The 26,924-nt window shown below is 43.6% G+C and overlaps 1 protein-coding gene across 2 annotated transcripts in view; it reads left to right on the top strand.

Moving 5' to 3' along the window:
* The window catches only part of cwc22 (CWC22 spliceosome associated protein homolog), a 149,315-nt gene that overhangs the window by 20,550 nt on the left and 101,841 nt on the right, over positions 1-26,924 (top strand). For both annotated transcript variants that reach the window (XM_072477461.1, XM_072477472.1), the window contains 3 exons: positions 7,668-10,189; positions 18,441-18,631; positions 22,390-22,457. In XM_072477461.1, the coding sequence (XP_072333562.1) occupies positions 7,668-10,189; positions 18,441-18,631; positions 22,390-22,457 (2,781 nt within the window). The remainder of the gene's footprint in view (positions 1-7,667; positions 10,190-18,440; positions 18,632-22,389; positions 22,458-26,924) is intronic.

The following is a 26,924-nucleotide window of genomic DNA, read 5'->3' as shown; positions in this document are numbered from 1 at the left end:
TAGCATATTATCACGGATAAAGGATTGGTTAGCTAACAGGAAGCAGAGAGTAAAGAAATGGCTCTTTTTTTGTGTTGGAGGGCTGTAACTAAATGGAGTGCAACAGGCATCAGTGCTGGGACCTCAACTATTTATAATTTACATGAATGATTTGATGAAGGGAATGAAGATATGGTTGCTAAATTTGCTGATGTAGTACGTAGGAGAGTTACGTTGTCAAGAGCAGGTACAGAGTCTGCAAATGAAGGTGGACAGGTTAGATGAGAGGGCAAAAATTGGCAAGTCGTGTATAATGTGGGAAACAGCTTGTCCAGTTTGGCAGGAAGAATAGAAAATTTAAATTGAGAGAGATTGCAGAACTCAGTAGTGCAGACAGATCTGGGTGATTTGGTACACAAATCATAAAAATGTTAGTATGCAGGCACAGCAAGTGATTAGGAAGGTAATTAGAATACATAGAACATAGAAAATACAGCACAGAACAGGCCCTTCGGCCCACGATGTTGTGCCGAACCTTTGTCCTAGATTTATCATAGATTATCATTGAATTTACAGTGCAGAAGGAGGCCATTCGGCCCTTTGAGTCTGCACCGGCTCTTGGAAAGATCACCCTATCCAAACTCAACACCTCTACCCAACACCAAGGGCAATTTGGACATTAAGGGCAATTTATCATTGGCCAATTCACCTAACCCGCACATCTTTGGACTGTGGGAGGAAACCGGAGGACCCGGAGGAAACCCACGCAGACACGGGGAGGACGTGCAGACTCCACACAGACAGTGACCCAAGCCGGAATCGAACCTGGGACCCTGGAGCTGTGAAGCAATTGTGCTATCCACAATGCTACCGTGCTGCCCTTGAGAACAAATAAATCTACACTATATCATTTTCCCGTAATCCATGTACCTATCCAATAGCTGCTTGAAGGTCCCTAATGTTTCCGACTCAACTACTTCCACAGGCAGTGCATTCCATGCCCCCACTACTCTCTGGGTAAAGAACCTACCTCTGATATCCCTCCTATATCTTCCACCTTTCACCTTAAATTCATGTCCCCTTGTAATGGTTTGTTCCACCCGGGGGAAAAGTCTCTGACTGTCTACTCTCTCTATTCCCCTGATCATCTTATAAACCTCTATCAAGTCGCCCCTCATCCTTCTCCGTTCTAATGAGAAAAGGTCTAGCACCCTCAACCTTTCCTCGTAAGACCTACTCTCCATTGCAGGCAACATCCTGGTAAATCTTCTTTGCACCTTTTCCAAAGCTTCCACATCCTTCCTAAAATGAGGCGACCAAAACTGTACACAGTACTCCAAATGTGGCCTTACCAAAGTTTTGTACAGCTGCATCATCACCTCACGGCTCTTAAATTCAATCCCTCTGTTAATGAACGCGAGCACACCATAGGCCTTCTTCGCAGCTCTATCCACTTGAGTGGCAACTTTCAAAGATGTATGAACATAGACCCCAAGATCTCTCTGCTCCTCCACATTGCCAAGAACTCTACCGTTAACCCTGTATTCCGCATTCATATCTGTCCTTCCAAAATGGACAACCTCACACTTTTCAGGGTTAAACTCCATCTGCCACTTCTCAGCCCAGCTCTGCATCCTATCTATGTCTCTTTGCAGCCGACAACAGCCCTCCTTACTATCCACAACTCCACCAATCTTCGTATCGTCTGCAAATTTACTGACCCACCCTTCAACTCCCTCATCCAAGTCATTAATGAAAATCACAAACAGCAGAGGACCCAGAACTGATCCCTGCGGTACGCCACTGGTAACTGGGATCCAGGCTGAATATTTGCCATCCACCACCACTCTCTGACTTCTATCGGTTAGCCAGTTCGTTATCCAACTGGCCAAATTTCCCACTATCCCATGCCTCCTTACTTTGTGCAGAAGCCTACCATGGGGAACTTTATCAAATGCCTTACTAAAATCCATGTACACTACATCCACTGCTTTACCTTCATCCACATGCTTGGTCACCTCCTCAAAGAATTCAATAAGACTTGTAAGGCAAGACCTACCCCTCACACATCCGTGCTGACTATCCCTAGTCAAGCAGTGTCTTTCCAGATGCTCAGAAATCCTATCCTTCAGTACCCTTTCCATTACTTTGCCTACCACCGAAGTAAGACTAACTGGCCTGTAATTCCCAGGGTTATCCCTAGTCCCTTTTTTGAACAGGGGCACGACATTCGCCACTCTCCAATCCCCTGGTACCACCCCTGTTGACAGTGAGGACGAAAAGATCATTGCCAACGGCTCTGCAATTTCATCTCTTGCTTCCCATAGAATCCTTGGATATATCCCGTCAGGCCCGGGGGACTTGTCTATCCTCAAGTTTTTCAAAATGCCCAACACATCTTCCTTCCTAACAAGTATTTCCTCGAGCTTACCAATCTGTTTCACACTGTCCTCTCCAACAATATCGCCCCTCTCATTTGTAAATACAGAAGAAAAGTACTCGTTCAAGACCTCTCCTATCTCTTCAGACTCAATACACAATCTCCCGCTACTGTCCTTGATCGGACCTACCCTCGCTCTAGTCATTCTCATATTTCTCACATATGTGTAAAAGGCCTTGGGGTTTTCCTTGATCCTACCCGCCAAAGATTGTTCATGCCTTCTCTTAGCTCTCCTAATCCCTTTCTTCAGTTGCCTCCTGGCTATCTTGTATCCCTCCAATGCCCTGTCTGAACCTTGGTTCCTCAGCCTTACATAAGTCACCTTTTTCCTCTTAACAAGACATTCAACCTCTCTTGTCAACCATGGTTTCCTCACTCGACCATCTCTTCCCTGCCTGACAGGGACATACATATCAAGGACACGTAGCACCTGTTCCTTGAACAAGTTCCACATTTCATTTGTGTCCTTCCCTGCCAGCCTATGTTCCCAACTTATGCACTTCAATTCTTGTCTGACAACATCGTATTTACCCTTCCCCCAATTGTAAACCTTGCCCTGTTGCACGCACCTATCCCTCTCCATTACTAAAGTGAAAGTCACAGAATTGTGGTCACTATCTCCAAAATGCTCCCCCACTAACAAATCTATCACTTGCCCTGGTTCATTACCCAGTACTAAATCCAATATTGCCCCTCCTGTGGTCGGACAATCTACATACTGTACTGTGTTAGAAAAGCTTCCTGGACACACTGCACAAACACCACCCCATCCAAACTATTTGATCTAAAGAGTTTCCACTCAATATTTGGGAAGTTAAAGTTGCCCATGACTACTACCCTATGACTTCTGTACCTTTCCAAAATCTGTTTCCCAATCTGTTCCTCCACATCTCTGCTACTATTGGGGGGCCTATAGAAAACTCCTAACAAGGTGACTGCTCCTTTCCTATTTCTGACTTCAACCCATACTACCTCAATAGGGTGATACTCCTCGAACTGCCTTTCTGCAGCTGTGAAACTATCTCTAATTAATAATGCCACCCCCCCCACCTCTTTTACCACCCTCCCTAATCTTATTGAAACATCTATAACCAGGGACCTCCAACAACCATTTCTGCCCCTCTTCTGTCCAAGTTTCCGTGATGGCCACCACATCGTAGTCCCAAGTACCGATCCATGCCTTAAGTTCACCCACCTTATTCCTGATGCTTCTTGCATTGAAGTATACACACTTCAACCCAGCTCCATGCCTGCAAGTACTCTCCTTTGTCAGTGTTCCCTTCCCTACTGCCTCATTACACGCTTTGGCGTCCTGAATATCGGCTACCTTAGTTGCTGGACTACAAATCCGGTTCCCATTCCCCTGCCAAATTAGTTTAAACCCTCCTGAAGAGTACTAGAAAACCTCCCTCCCAGGATATTGGTGCCCGTCTGGTTCAGATGCAACCCGTCCTGCTTGTACAGGTCCCACCTTCCCCAGAATGCGCTCCAATTATCCAAATACCTGAAGCCCTCCCTCCTACACCATTCCTGCAGCCACGTGTTCAACTGCACTCTCTCCCTATTCCTAGCCTCGCTATCACGTGGCACCGGCAACAAACCAGAGATGACAACTCTGTCTGTCCTGGCTTTTAACTTCCAGCCTAACTCCCTAAACTTGTTTATTACCTCCACACCCCTTTTCCTACCTATGTTGTTGGTGCCAATGTGCACCACGACTTCTGGCTGCTCCCCCTCCCCCTTAAGGATCCTGAAGACACGATCTGAGACATCCCTGGCCCTGGCACCCGGGAGGCAACATACCTTCCGGGAGTCTCGCTCGCGACCACAGAATCTCCTATCTATTCCCCTAACCATTGAATCTCCTACAACTATTGCTTTTCTATTCTCCCCCCCCTTCCCTTCTGAGCCCCAGAGCCAGACTCAGTGCCAGAGACCTGGCCGCTAGGGCCTTCCCCCGGGAGGTCATCCCCCCCCCCCCCAACAGCATCCAAAACGGTATACTTGTTTTGAAGGGGAACGGCCACGAGGGATCCCTGCACTGTCTGCCTGTTTGTTTTTTTTCCCCCTGGCTGTAACCCAGCTATTCTTGTCCTGTACCTTGGGTGCGGTTACCTCCTTGTAACTCTTCTCAATCACCCCCTCTGCCTCCCGGATGATCCGAAGTTCATCCAGCTTCAGCTCCAGTTCCCTAACACGGTCTTTGAGGAGCTGAAGTTGGGTGCACTTCCCGCAGGTATAGTCAGTGGGGACACCGGTGGTATCCCTCACCGCCCACATCCTACAGGAGGAGCATGTAACTGGCCTAGCCTCCATCCCCTCTTACCTTACAGAATATAGCTGCCGTGTGGACTAACTAGATCTCCGCCCTCCGTCCCTGCTCCCAGTCAGCTACACTTTCTGTAAACTCCTGGCTCTCTTCGCACTCTTTGCGGAAATGTCAGAAACAAAATGAAAGGAGCACCTTACTCCCTCCTCACCTAACTCCCACGGTCACCAAACTCTCACTATCGCACTCAAATGCACCAAATTCAGCACTCAGTGCAAACTGTGAATCTAGCCTCTGAAAAACTGGCCTAATCCAATTAACTAATTAACAAGCTCCAGCTGCAAGTGCCTACAAGTAGAAGCCTGTTTAAAGCTGATTGAAAATTCACCTTCTAAACCAAACAGCAACTTTTAAGTTAATTAACTAAATAAAAGAAAGACTAAACTTTAGATAAAAATGAAGCCTTGTACTCCCTCGGTCACCAAACTCTCACTATCGCACTCAAATGCACCAAATTCAGCACTGTGTTGTTGACATTTATTGCAAGAGAAATTGAATATTAAAGTAAAGATGTTTTACTGCAGGTGTCCAGAAGATTAGTAAGACCACATAGAATTTACAGTGCAGAAGAAGTCCATTCGGCCCATCGAGTCTGCACCGGCCCTTGGAAAGAGCACCTCACTCAAGCCCACACCTCCACCCTATCCCCGTAACCCAATTTAACCTTTTTGGACATCTGGAATACTGGGTATAGTGTTCTCCCTATTTGGGAAAAAAAGCTACAATTGTGTGGGAAGCAGTTCAGAGGTGGTTCACTCTTCTCATTCCTGGGATGAAGAGCTCATATTGTGAAGAAAGGTTAAACAGATTATGCCTATACCCATTGGAGTTTGGAAGAATGAGATGTGATCTTATTGAAACGTATATGATCCTGAGGGGACTTGATAGGGTAGATAGCAAGAGGATGTTTCCACTTGAGGGAGACGATAACAAGGGACACAATTTAAGAATAAGCGGTCTCCTCCTGAATGTTATTAGACTTTTGATGGACAGGGGAGTTGAGGGTTAGGGGAGGCATACCGGAAAATGGAGTTGAGACCACAAACGGATCTTACGAATGGTGGAACAGGCTCAAAGGGTCAAATGGTTTAAATCTCCTAAATTCTATGTTCCGATGAATTTTGGTGTTTTTGCATGAAGCTCTATGTGGCGATGGGTTCCGTTCATATTGGAGCATCTGAGTAAGCTTGCTTCTGAGTTTAAAAATTGAAGGTGATGTGTCCATTTTTAGACGAGATTAAATTAACTTTCATTTATATAGTGTTTTTAATATTCTCAATATATTGAATACTGAAATGCATCCCAGCCAATGAATTACTTTTGAAGTATCATTACTAGGGTTTTGTAGGTAGATATAGCAGCCAGGTTGTGCATTGCTAAATGCGGGGAGCAGAGATGGAATAAATGTTCAAATCTGTTTTGGTGGTATTTGCTGACTGAATTGACCTTAGCCAGGACAGGAGGGAAACTGTTTATATCCTTGAAGAGTGCTGTGGGATCTTTTGTATCCAGCTGAATCCGTAGAATCCCTACTGCAGAAGGAGACCATTTGGCCCATCGGGTCTGCACCGACCCTCTGAAAGAGCACCATACCAAGCCCACTCCCCCATCCTACCCCCATAACCGCACTAACCTGCACATCTTTGGAATATGTAGATGCCTCTGTTTATTGTCTCATCTGAAGGATGGTGCCGCTGTACCAATGAAGCATTCTTTAGTACTGCAGTAAATTGTCAGCCTAGATTCTGTGCTCAAGTTTTCAGTGTTTGAACACACAGCCTTCTGGCTTGGAGGGAAGAATGCTGCCACTGAGCCAAGTTTGCACAGCATTCATTGTTAATGAACAATTTTTTTTTCTGCTCTGAGGAAAGATGCACTGAAAAACTGTTGCTTTGATCTTCATGATGTTTGATACGTGCATTTTTCTGCACAAGTCTTTGTTTTTTTGACTCTTTTATATGACTCCTGAGCAGTTTAAATTGTGCAATTGTTCAATCCTGTTCTGTTTCTGTCATACATCCAGCAGAAGGAAGCTTTTAAATCTCCGTTCAAGAGAAAACAGATATTCACTGTAGGGCTTATGGGTATTAAATAATACATTATGATCTTGCATCAAGTTCTCTAAACCCATTGGAGTATGTCAAATTATAGTCTGTAATTCATTTATATATGCAAATTCCTGTGCTAATGTGGTTAGAGCCTGTCTAACAGTGTTCAACACTTAAGAAATAGATTTTGCATGTTAATTTTGTCTGTATACCAAAAGCAAATGCTGAGCTAAAAGAAGTTACTACTTTGAATTTGCTTCTGTTGTATTTATCCACCTAGTCACAGTGTAAATATAATGTTAAGTTCAGATTTGGAGATCGCTGGATAACAGATCAGTGTAATTGCACTGAGACTTGGATTTCAATGTACCCTTGTTGTTATGATGAAATTGTTTTCCCTCTTGACTTGAGGATTATAGATAAAAATAATTTGGATTTTAACCACGCTGTTTTGGATATGCTGCACTTGGCACAAAAGTGTCTGAATAAGTTGTTATTATCCAGGCAATCTCAATCATAGAATCGATAAATATAGGTTGGGAGCAAAAAAACGTGCCTTCATATAGAATCTTGCTGAATTTCTCAAATGTTTTAAAGTACAATGGATTCACAAATTGAATATTTGCACTGCAAAGAGTGCACTGCTAAGATTTGGATTGTGGTGCATTATTAGAGCAGAAATAGAGCTTTATTGTTCATCCGATCATGATGCACATAACCAGAAAGTGATGCTAATGCATGGTTTCCAAAAGAAAAAATTGATTGGAAGAAAAAAATGTGCAAGGGAAGTTATTTGTGAAAACCTGTCATGATCTGAATTCTAAGGTATCTTACGGAAATCTCTTCTCTCTCTCTCTCTCTCTCTCTCCAGGGACAGCAGCAGCGACAGTGATTCCAGCTCATCCAGTAGCAGCACTGGTAGCAGCAACAGCTCTTCGAGCAGCAGTTCAAGCAGTTCAAGTGGAAGCAGCAGCAGCAGCAGTAGTAGTAGCAGTGATAGTAGTAGCAGGAGTTCCTCTTCAAGTCCTCAGGATAAAAGAGGCAGATCACCAAGGAATACCAGCAGGAGAAAAGAGGAAAGGCACTTTGAGAGAAGAGACAAAATTTTCTCGCATGGGGACCATCGAATGAGAATATCGGAGCGTGAAAGAAAGGATGAAAAGCCTACCATCAGGGAAGAGAGAAGCTCAAATATCAAACAATTGGGTTGGTCAAAGGATAGGAGGCCAGAGAGTGACAAAAGACGGCGCTCTCCGGAGAGTTCTTGGAAAGAACCTTCAAGAAGCCGTAGTCCTCAGGAGATACGGCGAAGATACAGTCCAGATTCAAGGAGCAAAATTGGGGATGATAGGAATAGAAGACACAGAAGAAAATCTAGTAGTCCTTCTCCAAGACATCAGAGGAGGGAATACAGGTCCAGTTCCAGAAGTCCTCATCGGTCATCAAGGAAGGAAGGTACAACTTCAAAGTTTAGTAGATCAGAAAAATCTGATAGTCACAAAAGAAGTCCAGAGAGTCGGGACAAGAGAGTGTTGAAGGACACTCGTCCAGCAAGTAACAGGAGTTCTTTACAGCTAGAAGAAAGTTCACGTCGAGCACAAACTAGAAACTATAGTCCTTTGAGGTCAAGGCAATGTCATTCTCAACTTGAATCAAGGGAGAAAAGCAGAGATGGCAGGAATCCAAGATCTGGTAGCTCATCTCGTAGCCCTCCTTTGGAAGAGTTTAAAAGTTCAAAGAGCCCTGACTCGCATTGTTCAAATGTAAGACAGGATTCCCAAAAATACAGTAAATTAGTTGAGTCTGATTTGGGGAGAAGGGAAGAAGAATGTATTGTTACACAAGGGAAAGGGAATACTTCTGAAAGTCCAGACAGCAATGAGCCAAGCACTCGATCACCAAGTTATAGAAAACAACCACAGACTGCAGTGAGCTCAGTTGGAGAATGCTCCAGAAATAATAGCCCTGAAAGTACAAAGCAAAAATCTCCAAGTCCCTCTTCAAGAAGTAGAGCTGATGAACGTGAATGTACTCCTCAAGCACAGCAACAAAAAATGGGTGGTTCACCCTGTTCAAGTGACAGAGAACCGCAAAAATCAGAGTCTGAAAGTCCCAGATCATCCCAAAATGAAATCCCTGATTTTCAAAACAACAGAGTAGTTCTACCAGATAATCTAGAAAAAAGTATAACAGTGCAGGAAAAAGACAACCAAAAAACAATTCCTGATCAAGGGAAAGAAAATTGGCCTGGAAGTATTCATTCCACAAGTAAACAAACTCTGTCCTGCTCTGCCACAAGTTCTGGGAAAGATTTATCTGCAAATGTGAATAATGATGAATCAAAATGTGAAGACCTTGATTTGGGGGATAGCAAAAAAGATAAGAGTAGAAACTCTTCAAAAAGTTCGAGACAAAGATCATCGAGCACATCATCATCATCCTCATCATCATCATCATCTTCGTCATCCTCCTCTACTACCTCTTCCTCATCGTCGTCATCATCCACATCATCTTCATCAACATCCAGTGAAGAAGAGAATAACGATAAACCAAGCTCTGACTTAGAACAGCCTACATCTCTGCACAAACATGCAAAGGAAGGATCTAATTCAGAGACTTTGCCACTGCACACAAATACAAACAGTACGAGAGGAAGTCCAGATGGGAAGGAAGAGAACCGCTTTCAAGACTTGGAGTCATCAAATGAAAAAAGGTTGCTTTGTCTTCCAGACAGTACAGGGAAGATCCCTTCTCGAAGTCATAGTCCTTTAGAAGAGCAACCCCAATACCCAACTTCATGTGATACAATATATAGAAATTTGATATCTGCTAAAGAAATGCATAGCCCAGATGGAGTATCTTCAAGTGAAAAGAAGGCTGATTATAAAACTGATTCAGACACGTCGGCAGCTTCTCCAGTTAGGGTTACACCCAGTTCTCAAAAAAGTCGAAAGTCTCTGTCAGATACTGAAAGAACCGATGAAAGGAGCTGTCAAAAAGTAAGTCCAGAAAATAAGGAACCAGACAGTACTTTATCATCTGATCCCACAGATGACAAGAACCTGCAAGCTATAGAAAGCTCTGAGGTAGAAAATTCAAATATCCAGAGCCCACATATATCCAGTCAAAGACAGCCGAGTCCCATTTTGGATGGAGCAGATGGAAAGGAGCAAACTAATCTTAAGAAAAAGAGGCAAAGATCATCTTCCTCTGAGAGGATAGTTGGCTCTGGGTCTGAATCTGACAGTCCTCAGGAACCTCCACCCAAAATAACATTGAAATCCAGCAGTCCTGTGTTTAGTTTGAAGAAGGGATCAGGATATTCTCCCACCGCTTCATTACAAGAGCTGGATCAGGAGGAAAAAGAGAGTAAAAGAACAAGGGACTTGTCAGGTACAGTGACTTTTTGATTGGATGAGTACTTCAACATGCAAAACTTAGTTGTAGAATTTAAAATTAATCATGGGGTACAATGGGTTTGTGTTTTGAAATTTGTGTTATTTTGCAGTGGTTCTCTAAATTGAAACATCCAAAGATAGAGCATCAGAGGGAACCAAATAACACTGTTCAGCCCGTTAAATTTTTCATTCCCATAATTCTCTAGGAATGGAGGGTAAATTTTCTTGTACAACTGGTAAATATGTACAACAGAATACATGGTGAAAATGAAATGTGGACAAATAGTATGTTGTCAAAATGAAGTCAATTGTCCACTTAATCACAATCAGATCTTGGTTTTAGAACCTCAAAAACAGAAGTATATGGACCACACCTTAATGCCAAAATTGGTGAATCTTGAAGCGTCCTTCGTTGTTCTTTCGGGCCCATTGGAAGTCCTGACTTATGCACATGCATTGTAATTTTTCAGGGTGTTTAAACTTCCAGTGGGCTGATATGTGCTGACTGAGAACCTCGGCCAATGCTGCTTCTGTTGATTTTAGTGTTGGAGAAATGGGCAGATACACACAACCTCTCTGGCTTATCCAGGAATTATTAAACTATTTAATCTCTGGTGCAATCACTGATTCACAGCATAGCTCAACTACCACCACCCCCACAACCCAATTTTTTTTCTTACTCCTCCCCAATCATCCCCTGACCCTACTATCCACCCCTAAGCCTGATTGCCATCCTAACTTGACTGCTCACCTGCCTATTCAATCACTCACCAACTTACCTGCTCACTTCCATTCACTCACTCATCCACCCACTCAAAACCTTTGAGATCTTTAAACATGGTAGCTGATGCCATTAAAAAGGAGGCATGTCTTCTGTGATGCTCCTCTTTTGCCACTTTTCTCCATGGATGGCTGTGCTGAAGCATCACTGCTGCAGCTGAAACAGGAAGTTCTGACTGGAATGCCGTTGATGTGTGGTGCAGTGATCTGCGAAGTAACCGGTGATCACCCCAGTATCACTGCTGTCTGGAAGATCTGGGCCAAAGTAAATCGGTTTACAAATGCAGTATATCGGTCTTTTGCTTCAACTTAATATAACATGTCATTAACTCGGCCAATTGCATATTGTAAACCTTTTTCAGCTTTTTAATATTCTCACTCGCAGCAATTGTGCTGTTCTCATTTAAACAAATAAGCAATGAAGACATTTGAAATAATAAAGTGCTAAAACATATCAATTCCACCTTGTACTCCAGGGTAGATGCTCATTCTTCTATTTAGCTTTGCTTTCAGTTTTGTTCAAACATAGACCTATTATATACACATCTTAATATATACACATCTATTCAACTACATTTATTTAAACAGTCCCAACTGCTAAGCCTTTTGAAGTGTACTTGAATATAATTTAATTCTCCTATTTGCAGCCTTGTGATTTTTTAACTTCTGTTCAAACTTCTAGAAAGCCGAAGGCCAAAACTTTACTTTTGGTGTTTATCAAGGTTCAAACATAACTTGAGGTAATTATGGCCCTCAAAATCACAACCACATAATCATTGCTCATCTAGGTTGGAATCTTGATTCAAGATATACTAAGACTTTTTCCCAAATAACTTATTTTGATCCCCATAGAGACGGGTCATTTTTTAAAAATTCCAACTTCCAGTTGATAGCTGAAAGGATAACGTGACAAGATTTTATATTTTAAGACTTTTTACTGTAACAGACTAAGAGCAGTATTGACAAAACACAACCATTGTGGTATGCAACTTGTATTTTACAGAACATAACTTTTCCCTATTCTAACACAACTGAAAAACCTACAGGTCACAGGTATACTTTACACTGTCCCTTAAATAGTCATTCCACCCATTTTATCCTAAGTTAAAACAGGCTCAAAACAAGAGAATCTTATACAACTTTAAATATGTAAATTTGTGTGTAGTTTTCAGGATTACTCCTTGGTGTAACCTCACATATATTTCCAATTTGTCTGAAAAGGAATCATCTTTATTTTGATAAGCAACCAAACAAAAAAAGGTTGTTTATGTAATTAAATCTATCCTCCTCATGATGCAGGATCACAAGGGACATGCAACCCACCCCTTGCTTGGAATCACCCTCACTCCCAGAACCTCCGCATAGTCCCCGCAACCGACTTCCAGAACTCCTCCAACTTCAGGCACGCTCAGAACAAATGGGTGTGGTTGGCCGTGCCCTTTAAGCACCATCCGCATCTATCTTCAAATGCTAGAAAAAACTGACTCATTTTTAAAAATAAATTTAGAGTACCCAATTCTTTCTTTCCAATTAAGGGTTAATTTAGCATGGCCAATCCACCTAAGGTGCGCATCTTTTAGGTTATGGGGGTCAGACCCATGCAGTCATGGGGAGAAGGCAAAAACTCCATAAGGACAGGGATCGGGATCGAACACGGGTCTTTGGCACCATGAGCCAGCATTGCTAGCCACTGCACCACCGTGCCGCCCAGGAAAAATCAGATTCATCCGCACCACTCTCATGTGCACTGTGTGCATCACTTTAAACTGAATGAGGTATAGCCTCTCACACAAGGAAGTTGAATTTACCCTACGCAGGGTCTCTCTCCATAACCCTGCCTCAAACACCCCCAACTCATTCTCCCACTTTTGCTTTATATTCTCCACCGATAACCTTTCCCTTTCCATTAGTTCCCCGTATGTGTCCAAGATCCTACCCTACCCTATCTTGTCCCAGACAGAACTTTGTTCATGCCAAAGCGAACCCGTTACCTCTCGGCAAATGGAACTCCTCCTCCAACTTCGCAAACCTACCCCCCACGAACAGGTCCCTAAAGCACTCCTTAACTGCTCCCAGACCCTAAACTTTAGAGTCCAACCATGCTGAGGCAAATCTGTGATTGCCACTGATTGGCACCCGCAGTCACCTGCCCTCCCATCTTGAAATGTTGCCTGCGCCGATTCCACATCCTGGGCGCTGAAAGCACCACTTGGCTCGTGGAATACTTTGCTAGCGCGAATGGAAGATGCGCCAGTAACCGTGCCCTCCAACCGTCCCCCTACATGAGCCCTCCTCCGTCCGTCCCAACACCGACCTCTCCTCCACCGCCCACCTCCTGACCTTCTCAACATTCGCCACCCAGTAATAATGGAACAAGCTCAGCAAAGAAAATCATCCTATCCGTCTGTCCCTCCAAAAGATCCGCCCCGAACCTGCCCATATAAACCTAACCCCATAAACTCAAATTATCCTATTCACCCTTCCAAAAAAAATACGTGGGCACAAAAATCGGGAGATTCTGTAAAATAAGCAGAAATGGAGACAAGACCAGCCAGCAAAAGGGATAGGGTGTACACCGCTTAAAGTCCTCCTTCATCGCCTCCACCAAATTAGCTAAATTCAACTTATGCAGTTGGGCTCAACTGTACGCCACCCATTTACCCAAATATCAAAAACGCGACTTGACCAGCCGAAATGGCAACTTCTCTAAGCCCCTCCACTGCACCTCCACAATCACCGGGAACACCTCACTCTTTCCTACATTGAGCTTATACCCTGAGAACGACCCAAGTTCCGACAATATCCCCATGATCTCCGTTCTCTCCACCTGGTCTGTAACGTACAACAGATCATCCGCATACTAGGATACTCGATGCTCCAGCTGCCCCCGCCCGCACTATACCCCCCCCCCCCCCCCCTCCCCCACCACCCTGTGAAACCCTAAGCGCTATTGCCAAAGGAAAACGCAGCGGAGACTGCATACACTCCTGACTCATTCCCCGACACAAATGAAAATACCCCAAACTAACGTCCATGTGACCACTAATCTAATCCACAAATCTCTGCCTGAATCCAAATCTTCCGAGCATTTCAAACAAATATTCACACTCAACCCGGTCACATGCCTACTCTGTGTTCATCAACACTATCACCTCTGTTTCCTGACCCTCCGAGGACATCACAATCACATTTAACAGCCTCCCAGTGTTGGCTGACAACTGCCGTCCCTTCAGAAACCCTGTTTGATCCTTACCTGTCATCCCCAGCACATAACACTCCATGCACGCCGTCAGCATTTTAGCCAACATTTTCGAGTTCACATTTAGCAACAGTATCGGGCAATACGAGCTGCACTTCTCTGAATCCTTAGCCTCTGCAAAAGAAGCAAAATGGATGCCTGTATCTTCTCACAAGTCCCTTTATCGGCAACAACTCCACATCCAGCCGTTGACAACCTCTCTTCTCCATACACAGGTCCACAAAATGCGTTATGGTCCGACACCACAATCGTAGACTACTCTGTTCCAACCACCCCTGCCAACAACGTCTTGTCCATGACAAAATAATCAATCCAATGAACATGAGAGAAAGATGAAAATTCCTTCGCTCTCGGCATATCAAACCACACGGATCCACACACTCTATCCGTCCCATAAACCCCAACAGTTCTTTGGTCATCGCTGGCACCCTCGAGGACTTTCGGCATGACCGATCCATCCTCTGATCAAGAACCGTATTGAAATCCCCCCATAATCAATCTGTGCACGTCCAAGTCTGGAACCTTCGTCAGCACCTTTTTCATAAAATCTACATCATCTCAATTGGGGGCATGGTCGTTCACCAACACCACAGACATTCCAGTCACCATCAAGCACCTATTCATCAAGCACCACCAAGCACAATTGAGGGTCCCAGGTTCGATTCCGGCTTGGGTCACTGTCTGTGCGGAGTCTGCACATCCTCTCCGTGTGTGCGTGGGTTTCCTCCGGGTGCTTCGGTTTCCTCCCACAGTCCAAAGATGTGCAGGTTAGGTGGATTGGCCAAGCTAAATAGCCCTCAGTGTCCAAAATTGCCCTTAGTGTTGGCTGGGGTTACTGGGTTATGTGGATAGGGTGGAGGTGTTGACCTTGGGTAGGGTGCTCTTTCCAAGAGCTGGTGCAGACTCGATGAGCCGAATGGCCTCCTTCTGCACTGTAAATTCTATGATAATCCCCTGGATCCCACTATGCCGCTAACTGAAAAAGCCACCTTTTTACTAATCACCACTGCAACCCCCCTCGTCTTCATATCTAACCCTAAGTGGAGCACCTGCCCCACCCACGCTTTCCTCCATCTAGTCTGATCCGCCACCCTGAAATGCGTCTCTTACGTGAACAACACATCTGGCTTTAAACTCTTAAGTGGGTGAAAACAGCGATCAGCCCATTCAGTCCCCTAATGTACCAGGAGACTTGTCTGGTCGGAGGGCTACACACATACACGGTGAGGCAAAAAAGGTACAAAACTCCATATACACAATCTTGCCCACATACTTTGTGGCCTGCGTTCCCTCGATCTCTTCAGGCAGCCCCACAATCCTCAGATTCTGCCACTTTGAACAATTCTCCAGGTCATCGACTTTCTCCTTCAATTTCTTCTGACCCTTCGTCATCATCAGCATTTCGGCCTCCAACGAGGCGAAACAATTTTCATAGTTAACCACGGCTGCCTCCACCTTCTGGATCGACACATTCTGCGGCATCAGCTTCTGCTCAACTCTCTCCAGGGCAGCCCAAATAGGCTCTGCCACTTGGCCAGATCCTTTGAGGCTGCCTTCTTTTGCTGCTTGAACTCAACCCCCAGGAATGCCACCAAGTGCTCGGTTGATCATTGTGGGGTCAACTGCACATCTTGTTGACAGTTGTCTCCCTGCCATCTTGTCTCCTGCTGTGCCACATGAGTCCTCCTGGTCTGAGTATTGCACCATATTTGTCGCACTCGTTGATTGGTAATTCTTTGACATTACCCACTGAAGGAGGATACCTTAATCTTTAATATTCTCACTTCCACCTGCCAACGGCCTGGAAAACAGGCAAAAGGGACCAAATAATTCAACCTTAGAATTCAACCTTAAGAATCTTAGAATTTACAGTGCAGAAGAAGGCCATTCGGCCCATCGAGTCTGCACCGTTGCTTGGAAAGAGCACCCAATCTCCACACCTCCATCCTATCCCTGTAACCCCACCCAACCGTTTTTGGACACTAAGGGCAATTTAGCATGGCCAATCCATCTAACCTGCACACCTTTGGACTGTGGGCGGAAACCAGAGCACCCCGAAGAAACCCACGCAGACACTGGGAGAACGTGCAGACTCTCGATGTGCGACCACTCACTCCATGGCCGCCACCGGAAGTCCTCGAGTTAAAATCTTCTCGGCAGTTGGATGTTTTGGTATTTCAAGAATAATGGCTTGGACTTTGCAAGTATTTGCCGTCATCATTCTGCAGAAACTAACAGCAATTTTTTGAGTCTGCACATAGGCAGAATAATGCAGAAATCCAGTAGTTGTTGTCGGTGATTCTGCACTTTTTTACAGTGCCAGGGTCCCAGCTTTGATTCCCAGCTTGGTTCACTGTCTGTGTGGAGTCTGCACGTTCTCCCTATGTTTGCGTGGGTTTTCTCCGGGTGCTCCGGTTTCCTCCCACAAGTCCTGAAAGACGTGCTGTTAAGTAATCTGGACATTCTGAATTACCCCTCTGTGTACCTGAACAGGTGCCGGAATGTGGCGACTGGGGGCTTTTCACAGTAACTTCATCGCAGTGTTACTGTAAGCCTGCTTGTGACAATAAAGATTATTATTAAAACTTTCCCAGAAATACCCTAAACTGCAGCCAATGCACAAGTTACATTGACCTAGATCTTCCATGCTAATGCTGTTAATCTCAATGCAAAAACCCTTGAGAAAATCACATCTAGTTGAAGGATGTATGGCTAGGTTTTTCAACTGTATCCGAACGTCATAATTTCTGTTAACCACCTTCACTTGCTCTGAAATGCCAATTTCATAATTGTGGAATGTCCAGTTTTCCCATGATCTTTAATTCAATTATTACACTTTTCGTTCTCTGAAAATTTCAATCAAAGCAAAGTATATTAAAGTGCTTTTAACTTGCTGCTTTGTTCTCTGAAAATACTTGAATGTGATTAGCTGCTCACCTGCTTCCCGACATCGCTGCTGCTGCACACCAAGTCACCTCTTTGACTTGACTCCAGATTTAACCTGCCACTGGGAAGATTAAAAAAACGCACCAATGCTCTTCAAGGTCAGCAACAACCCACCTTGCATCACTGCTGACTCCAGGCCGTAATCTCAGAACTGATTTTGGAACTGACCATTCAGTCGAGTTATGAATACTAAATTGAAGTGTTCAGTGGCTCTGGCATGTAAACTTCTGAATTTTCGACTGGATGCTCAGTTATTTACAACAAGAATACACGTTAATATTAGTGCCTCTAACGTGGTAAAATATTCCTCGGCACTTTATCTTTACTAGTTTCCGAGTTGATAGAGGTTCCAAAAAATTCCATTGCACCTGTTCAATTGTGTAGCAATGGAACTTGAAATAGAAAAGAAAGGTTTGTAACCATTTCTAAAATTGAATTCCAAATCTTGGTTCATTCGTTCGTAAGCGGGGTCAAATATTTCTCTCTCAGAGGCATGCGGTCATATTTCCTTTTTGCTCTAAGTCAGTTTAGTTGTTTGGTGAGGATGTAGACAGTCAACAGATAAACAAACCAAATTCCGGAGCTTATGGCTTTCGGACGCTTCATTTATTGAATTTTGATACCAGTGAAGCTGAGATTGAATCATGGATCAGTGCTTCCACAAAATGGTTGTGGAGACTATCAATCATGTTCCAACCTCACTTAAAAATGCCTCCATGTTCAAACATTTAAAACCAGCACTATTAATTTGCCGTGTCATTTTTCAGATGCCTTTACCCCTGCATAGTACCTTTATCCCACCACTGTATATATTTCCTTCATTTATGGATGTGGCAAGTTCTGTATTGCTCCAATGTGCAAATCTCATCTTTTTTTGTACAGAATATCATGACTGATTTAGTGTCCTTGGAATGGTCAGAACAAAACTGTACGAACTGCAATTTGGCAGAGCAAGTTTTTTTTTAATGAAAATAATTTAATGGGAATAAGTACTAATTACCTTTTGGAATGAACTCTCTACTTGTAATGTGACACACTATTTCAGAAAGCTCTGCAAATGGATTAATAGTGTGATTTGAAATTGTTTGATAAATATGTAGTTAAAGCTTGTAGCAAGTTCTGCAGCTAATTATGGTTACAGGAACTAATTGTTTTCAACCATTCTTATTTTAGCATTGTGTATATAGCTTTATTTAGCTTCTAGTTCAGATTGATTAAAAATATGGTGCAAAATAATAAATATTTTTGAAATTTTGGTCAGGCACAGAAATGGCTGAGAGCACTCTGAAGGACGACGGTGAGCCCATTCCGAGCAGAGAAGACACCAGCAATTTGGAGAAACTTGTGAATGTAGAAGATGGGGCGATTTCAGGGAGTTCAGATAGCGAAGAGAGTGCGGCCAGTAGTGGTACAGCTGTCCAAAAAATGAAAAGCAGCATAGTACAGATTCAGGTAAGATTAGTAAATAGTCAATCTGAACACTTTGTGAAGCTACAAGTGCCTGAGAACTTGGGTAACAACAATTGTATTATCTGTGTGTGTTTGAATAAGGTTTCTTTATCCCTATTATTGGACTTGAATTTGAACTCTGTAACCCCGGAATCTCCAAACCAGACACCAATTACAATAAAGATGGAACTGTTGAATGATCTGGTCCCATGTGAGGCAACATTGTTAATCACTGTTCAAGTGTTGTGCCTCATCAACTGTCATGACCCCTTGAGCACCACCATACTTGCAAATTACCACCCCATCTCCAACCTCCCATTGCTCTCCTAAGTCCTTGAACATGGATCCTTCACAGAACCTAAGGTTTGAATCCCTCCATCAGATTTCTGCCCTGTCACAGTACCAAAACGACACTTGTCAAAGTCATAAATGACATCCTGTCTGACTTGATTGTTGTAAGCTGCCCCTCTTCATTGTCCTGGACCTCTCTATAGTCTTCTGCATCAGTTGATCACACGATCCTCCTCCAAGTGCCTCCACTGTCCTCCAGCTGCGTGGGACTGTTCTCACCTTGTTTTGTTCTTATCGCTCTAATCATGGCCAGAGTATCAGTTCTAAAGGCTTCTCTTTGCACTCCCCACTCTTGGTGTTCCCCAAGGATGAATCATATTTCTCGTTTACAAATTTCCCTTCAGCGACATCATCTGAAAGCAGTGTTTGTTCTCACATGTACTCGTACGACAACCAGTTTTAGCTCACCACCTCCTCTCTTGACTTCTCCACTGTTGCCAAATTATCAGCCTGTTTATTACACATCAAGTACTGGATGAGCAGAAATTTCCTCCAGTTAAATATGAGGAAGACTGAAGTCATTGTTTTCGTTTCCCGCTTCAAACTCTGTTCTCCACCTACCGGATCCATCCCTCTCCCTGGCAACAGCCTGAGACTGATGCAGTCTGTTTGCAATCTTGCTATATTTGAAGCTGAGATGAGTTTCCGATCACATATTCTCACCATCACTAAAATCGCCCGTTTCCATCTCTAAAACATCACCCAACCTTGCTTCTGTCTCAGCTGATCTGTTACTGAACTCCTCCGGACAAAGACTTTGTATTTTTAATTTTTGGGGGGGAAATGGGAGCATTGCTGACAAGACCAACATTTTGTTGCCCATTCCTTGAGCGATGTCGGTGAACTGCTGCAGTTCACCTGGTGTTGGTGCACACAAGAGTGCTGTTAGGAAGGGAATTGCAGGTATAAGCAGCTGTGAAGGAAATGGCAATTTAGTTCCAAGTCAGGGTGGTGTCCACCTTGAAAGGGAACTTGCAGGTTGTGGTGTTCCCATGTTTTTTGATGGGTGAGGTCATGAGTTTGAAAAGTGCTGTCGAAGGAGGCTTGGTGAGTTGCTGCAGTGCATCTTGTAGTTGGTATATACTTGTGTTGGATGGTATATACTCTCCAATGGATGTCTGGACTCTCAGCCAAGAATGCATAATGAGGCTTGCCTGAGAGCTCAGAAATCCAACAGATTGTTGAAACAGCCGAGCCTAAGGTAAACCATTGCTTTATTGACAGCCCTGCTCTCTGATCTCGTCTGTCAATTGCACGATACTCATTTCCACAAGATAAAGAAGTTTCAAGTGCTTGCAGTTTATGCTGTTACTTTAAAGGGTCAGGATGTTTGATACTTATTTTAAAGTTTTCTTAAGCAAGTGAAAAGCTATCAATTACTTTTTTTTTAAAGCTTTGTTTGTTCATCCGATAGTGTTCATTCGTTTTATACAGTGTCTAGTAGGTGAATGGGCGTGGAAGTACAATAGATTGGCATGAGGGACCATAGAGGGTGGGTGTGGGGCATAGCTTGACATGGGCTGGGTGGGGACAGAAGATGCACAGAAAAGGCGTGGGGGGTGGTGGCTAGAGGGCCTTCTTTCATTATACCTGGTATAAAGTCCCATAGCACCACTTCAGCACCCAACAGACCCCTGTGACTGCCTCCAAACCTTTTCCAGGTTGGCTGGCCAACCATAAACTGCACCTGCATTCCCCACAATGAAAATCCTTTCTTGACTGGCACTTTCTCCTGAGGTGGGTGGTCTGAACTGGGAGAGCTGGGAATTTTTGTCAACTCCTTCTAGCCACGTCAAGGATAAAATCCAGACCATTATCTCTTTTTGTGATCTGACTCGTGAAGTTCAATGCACCTATGAATCGCACTGTAACATTTTATTATATTAAAAGCAGTACAAATATAAGTTGTCATATGTCTGCACCAGTGCCCTACTGCTGGTCAGATCTGAAGAGTAGTCCGACGGCAACTCCAGTTTTCTGATATGGGAAAGCTCTTGGGCTTCACATGGTGCTTCCTCCTAGCAGTGTAACAGATATTCAAACTCAACATGGTGGGATAATTACAGATATGAGCTCAGAAAATAGTAACATGAGATATTTAACATGCACCTGAACCACAGAGACAGGTACACTGGACCTTGGTCTGAAACTACAACCAAAGGTGGCATCTCCAGAACAGCACACTCATTGAAATGTTAGCCTGGAACTATGAATGAGCAAATATGTGATGAGTTCATATTCATGATTCAGGATCGAGCCGTGAAGAAGGCCTATAGTGTGTTAGCGTTTATTAACGGGGCTTGAGTTTAAGAGCCGCAGGGTTATGTTGCAATTATACATGACCCTGATGAGACCACAATTGGAGTATTGTGTGCAGTTCTGATCACCTCACGATAGGAAGGATGTGGAAGCATTTGAAAGGGTGCAGAGGAGATTTACCAGGATGCTGCCTGGTTTGCAGGATAGGTCTTATGAGGAAAGGTTGAGGGAGCTAGGGCTTTTCTCTTTGGAGCAGAGGAGCATAAGAGTCGACTTAATAGAGGTTTATAAGATAATGAGTGGGATAGATAGAGTGGATGTTCAGAGACTATTTCCTCGGGTGGATGTAGCTGTTACAAGGGGGCATAACTATACGGTTCAGGGTGGGAGATGTAGGAGGGATGTCCGAGGTAGGTTCTTTACTCAGAGAGTGGTTAGGGTGTGGAATGGACTGCCTGCTGTGATAGTGGAGTCGGACACTTTAGGAACTTTCAAGCGGTTATTGGATAGGCACATGGAGCACACCAGAATGACAGGGAGTGGGATAGCTTGATCTTGGTTTCGGACAATGCTCGGCACAACATCGAGGGCCGAAGGGCCTGGTCTGTGCTGTACTGTTCTATGTTCTATGATCATCTCAGTGCTGACTTCTTAAATTCAGTTATATTGCTGTGTGGGAAAGCAACCTGGAATCGGCACAAGCAGCAGTTCCTTGAGGTGTACAGGTGAGGATCCCACTGTTGCTGTAGATGGCCTCAACAATATGTTTAATAGTGACCACAGATACTTTTCCATTGGATTGTACTTCTGCTTCCCTGCTCGCGGCACTTACACCCTAATGAATGGAAATTATAATTGTTATTTCTCCATCTCACCTCTTGCACCCTGCCCTCTGATGTGCCTGTCCCTCTGTCGATTCTCCCACATGTGTGCGCACACTTTCTCTCAGCCATCCACCTGCCTCTCCCAAGGATATGGTGAGAAACTAGAAAAGTGGAATTCGTTTTTGGCGAATCAAAACAATTGCTAATTTTTGGGAGTAGCAGGAAATTGAGACTTACTGATAATAAGCTTTGCGAGAGGATGCAGGATAAGATAGTTAAATTTCTGTCTCTGTTAGATTTTTGTTATCAATTAATTTTTTTTCTCAGCTCAACTTAAGTCAGGAGAGGCGAGACAGCCGCAGTCCAAGTCGAAGAAGCTCTTCACCGGAGTACAGGTAAAATTTGATTTTACCTCTAATGTATCTTTCCATTGCCTTACATCCTTCGATTCTTGTAAAATGACACTTAAGCAATATTTGTATTGGTAGTATTGTGTTATAAATTGTTTATGTGGCCACATCTAATTCTTGTCCTGTATGAACCTGGTTAAAGTGGAACATGCAGTATCAACAGGATCAGAGGGGACCACATGTTGTTGCAGCATGCCAGGAATTGGGACTCTCAAATGGCAATCTGTTCCAATTTTCAAACTCGAATATCTTGAAATAAAATGATGAACTAATATGGATAAAGCAAATAGTTGTTTGGTCATACAGAACTTGAAAAGAGAGAAATGTTTCTGAATCTTTTTGTGTTGCATTCATGAGGACAAATGTAAAAATGCCAATTTTCAGACCTTCACAACCATTTATATCACAGGAGGAAAAGGTGCTGATTGGTTGGTAAGTCAACAAAACGTTTTCGCAACATGTCTCTTGTTGGCAATAATGTGGTTAAAAGATAATACTCCAAAATGAATAAAATAAAAAGCTGTGCATTTAGTCACAAACTATGCAGAGGAAATTATTTGTATTTTTGACATACATAAAGCATACAACTGTTTCAAATGTCAGTTGAAAGGAATTCAGGAACCGGCATATTCCTGTGAGGAAGAAGGATAAATATGGCAAATTTCGGGAACCTTGGATAACGAGAGATATTGTAGGCCTTGTCAAAAAGAAAAAGGAGGCCTTTATGAGGGCTAGAAGGCTGGGAGCAGACGAAGCATGTGTGAAATATAAGGAAAGTAGGAAGGAACTTAAGCAAGGAGTCAGGAGGGTTAAAAGGGGTCACGAAAAGTCATTGGCAAATCAGGTTAAGGAAAATCCCAAGGCTTTTTACACGTACATAAAAAGCAAGAGGGTAGCCAGGGAAAGGGTTGGCCCACTGAAGGACAGGGGAGGGAATCTGTGTGTGGAGCCACAGGAAATGGGCGAGGTACTAAATGAATACTTTGCATCAGTATTCATCAAAGAGAAGGAATTGGTAGATGTTGAGTCTGGAGAAGGGTGTGTAGATAGCCTGGGTCACATTGAGATCCAAAAAGACGAGGTGTTGGGTGTCTTAAAAAATATTAAGGTAGATAAGTATCCAGGGCCTGATGGGATCTACCCCAGAATACTGAAGGAGGCTAGAGAGGAAATTGCTGAGGCCTTGACAGAAATCTTTGGATCCTCACTGTCTTCAGGTGATGTCGCAGAGGACTGGAGCATAGCCAATGTTGTTCCTCTATTTAAGAAGGGTAGCAAGGATAATCCAGGGAACTGCAGGCCGGTGAGCCTTACGTCAGTGGTAGGGAAATTACTGGAGAGAATTCTTCGAGACAGGATCTACTCCCATTTGGAAGCAAATGGACGTATTAGTGAGAGGCAGCATGGTTTTGTGAAGGGGAGGTCGTGTCTCACTAACTTGATCGAGTTTTTCGAAGAGTTCACAAAGATGATTGATGCAGGTAGGGCAGTGGATGTTGTCTATATGGACTTCAGTAAGGCCTTTGACAAGGTCCCTCATGGTAGACTAGTACAAAAGGTGAAGTCGCACGGGATCAGGGGTGAGCTGGCAAGGTGGATACAGAACTGGCTAGGTCAGAAGGCAGAGAGTAGCAATGAAAGGGTGCTTTTCTGATTGGAGGGCTGTGACTAGTGGTGTCCTGCAGGGATCAGTGCTGGGACCTTTGCTGTTTGTCGTATATATAAATGATTTGGAGGAAAATGTAACTGGTCTGATTAGTAAGTTTGCGGATGACACAAAGGTTGGTGGAATTGGGGATAGCGATGAGGACTGTCAGAGGATACAGCAGGATTTAGATTGTTTGGAGACTTGGGCGGAGAGATGGCAGATGGAGTTTAATCCGGACAAATGTGAGGTAATGCATTTTGGAAGGTCTAATGCAGGTAGGGAATATACAGTGAATGGTAGAACCCTCAAGCGTATTGAAAGTCAGAGAGATCTAGGTATACAGGTCCACAGGTCACTGAAAGGGGCAACACAGGAGGAGAAGGTAGTCAAGAAGGCATACGGCATGCTTGCCTTCATTGGCCGGGGCATTGAGTATAAGAATTGGCAAGTCATGTTGCAGCTGTATAGAACCTTAGTTAGTCCACATTTGGAGTATAGTGTTCAATTCTGGTCGCCACACTACCAGAAGGCTGTGGAGGCTTTAGAGAGGGTGCAGAAGAAATTTACCAGGATGTTGCCTGGTATGAAAGGCATTAACTACGAGGAGAAGTTGAATAAACTTGGTTTATTCTCACTGGAATGAAGGAGGGTGAGGGGAGACCTGATAGAGGTCTACAAAATTTTGAGGGGCACAGACAAAGTGGATCGTCAGAGACTTTTTCCCAGGGTAGAGGGGTCAATTACTAGGGGGCATGGGTTTAAGGTCCGAGGGGCAAGGTTTAAAGGAGATGTACAAGGCAAGTTTGTTTACACAGAGGGTAGGTGGGTGCCTGGAACTCGCTGCCGGATGAGGTGGTGGAAGCAGGAACGATAGTGACGTTTAAGGGGCATCTTGACAAATACATGAATAGGATGGCAATAGAGGGATATGGACCCCGGAAGTGTAGAAGATTTTAGTTTAGACGGGCAGCATGGTCGGCGCAGGCTTGGAGGGTCGAAGGGCCTGTTCCTGTGCAGTACTTTTCTTTGTTGTTCTTGGTTCAATAAAATATTTTATTGACAACTCGTTAAAATGCAGCATTTCATAAACATTAAATCATGCTTGTATTTTGTATCACCACAGTGTGAAAATAGTGTACATAATCCCTGAAAGACCGGTTTGGGAGCCAGGTGGACTAACTCCAGGGAAGTGATCAGAGAGTTGAAGGAAATTGATTTGCAGGGTGTTCAATACTTGAGTGGAGTACGCTTGATCACATAATTCTGGCGATGCCGGATCAAATCAAGCGCTGGTCATACAAATGTGACCACAAAGTAATCAGAAGCTTAAAAAGGAGGGGGGAAATACCCATGCAAATCCTGCAAGGAAAAACAGGAAGAAATTCACAGACGTCTATATAAAACATAGAAACATCAATGTGCAATTGGAAGAATCAATAGACATCTGAAAAAGCATAGTTGCAGAAAACAAAAATGAGCTAAGTCATTCTTTCAACAGCAACTTTCTTTTATTTTGCATCTTTTTGAAGTCAAAAGCCACCAATAGGAGGCACTTCACAAATAGTAATTGGAAACACTAGTAAGCGGAAAGCAAAATTGTGCAGCATGGTGGTGCAGTGGTTAGTACTGCTGCTTCACGGCGCCGATGTCCCAAGTTCGTTCCCGGCCCTGGGTCACTCCGTGTGGAGTTTGCACATTCTCCCCGTGTTTGCATGGGTTTCGCCCCCACAACCCAAAGATGTGCAGGGTAGGTGGATTGGCCACACTAAATTGCCCCTTAGTTGGAAAAAATGAATTAGGTACTCTAAATTTATAAAAAAAGAAGAAAAAAAAGTCTTAAAGCAAAAAATGAGAAGGAATAATAAAAAGTTGAATTGGATTTGTTTATTGTCACGTGTACCGCGCTACAGTGAAAAGTATTTTTCTGCGAGCAGCTCAAACACATCATTAAGTACATGAAAAGAAAATACATAATAGGGCAACACAAGGTACACAATGTTGGTATTCAGAGTGTTTTTAAAGGAAGAGAACGAATTGTTAGAGACAGTGCAACTTGGGAAAGGGAGTTTCAAAATCTTGAAGCTGATTTCAGCGGTGTTCTGAATGAAAAGATTTGCGCCAATGATGTGGACCGTAAAACGGAAGGATGCGATTGGCTGTGACATCAACCTGAAGGAGATCGAATGGGGCAAGGCTGTGGAATGATTTGAAAAATAGGATGAGCAGTTTAAATTTGCAATGTTTGGGGTCTGCGAGCCAGTGTTTGTCATTGAAGATGAGATAGTGGAACAGGTTATTGACAGACATTTGGCGTAATTTGGAGCTTGGGTGAATGCATCGAAAGAAAGGCAAGCAGGAAGCATTTGAATAGTCGAGTTTTCAGTTGACAGCAGCATGGATGAAGTTTTCAACACTCGAAGGATTGAGTTGGGCTGTTTTGCATAAGTAGTAAAATGTTATCATGGCAGCAGATCAAATGTTGTGTTTAAAGACTGCTTAAAGTCTTTAAGTATTTTTTCGTATTTTTCCCCTCTAGACGTAGAGTCAAAGTTTTACAGCACAAAAAGAGACCCTTTGTCCCATCGTTCCTGCGCCGGCAATCAAGTTAAGCTATTCTAATCCCGCTTGGCTTGTTACCTTTCATGCTCTGGCATTTCAAATGCTTATCTAAATACTTAAATGTTGTGAGAGTTCCAGATTCCACCACCCTCTGGTTCCTCAAATCCCCTCGAAATCTCCTGCCGCTTACTTATATCTATACACCCTCGTTATTGGCCCCTCAACTAAAGGGAACGATTCCTAAT

Source organism: Scyliorhinus torazame, chromosome 2 (assembly GCF_047496885.1).
Source record: "Scyliorhinus torazame isolate Kashiwa2021f chromosome 2, sScyTor2.1, whole genome shotgun sequence".
Taxonomy (NCBI): Eukaryota; Metazoa; Chordata; class Chondrichthyes; order Carcharhiniformes; family Scyliorhinidae; genus Scyliorhinus; species Scyliorhinus torazame.
This window is presented reverse-complemented; position numbering and strand designations above follow the sequence as displayed.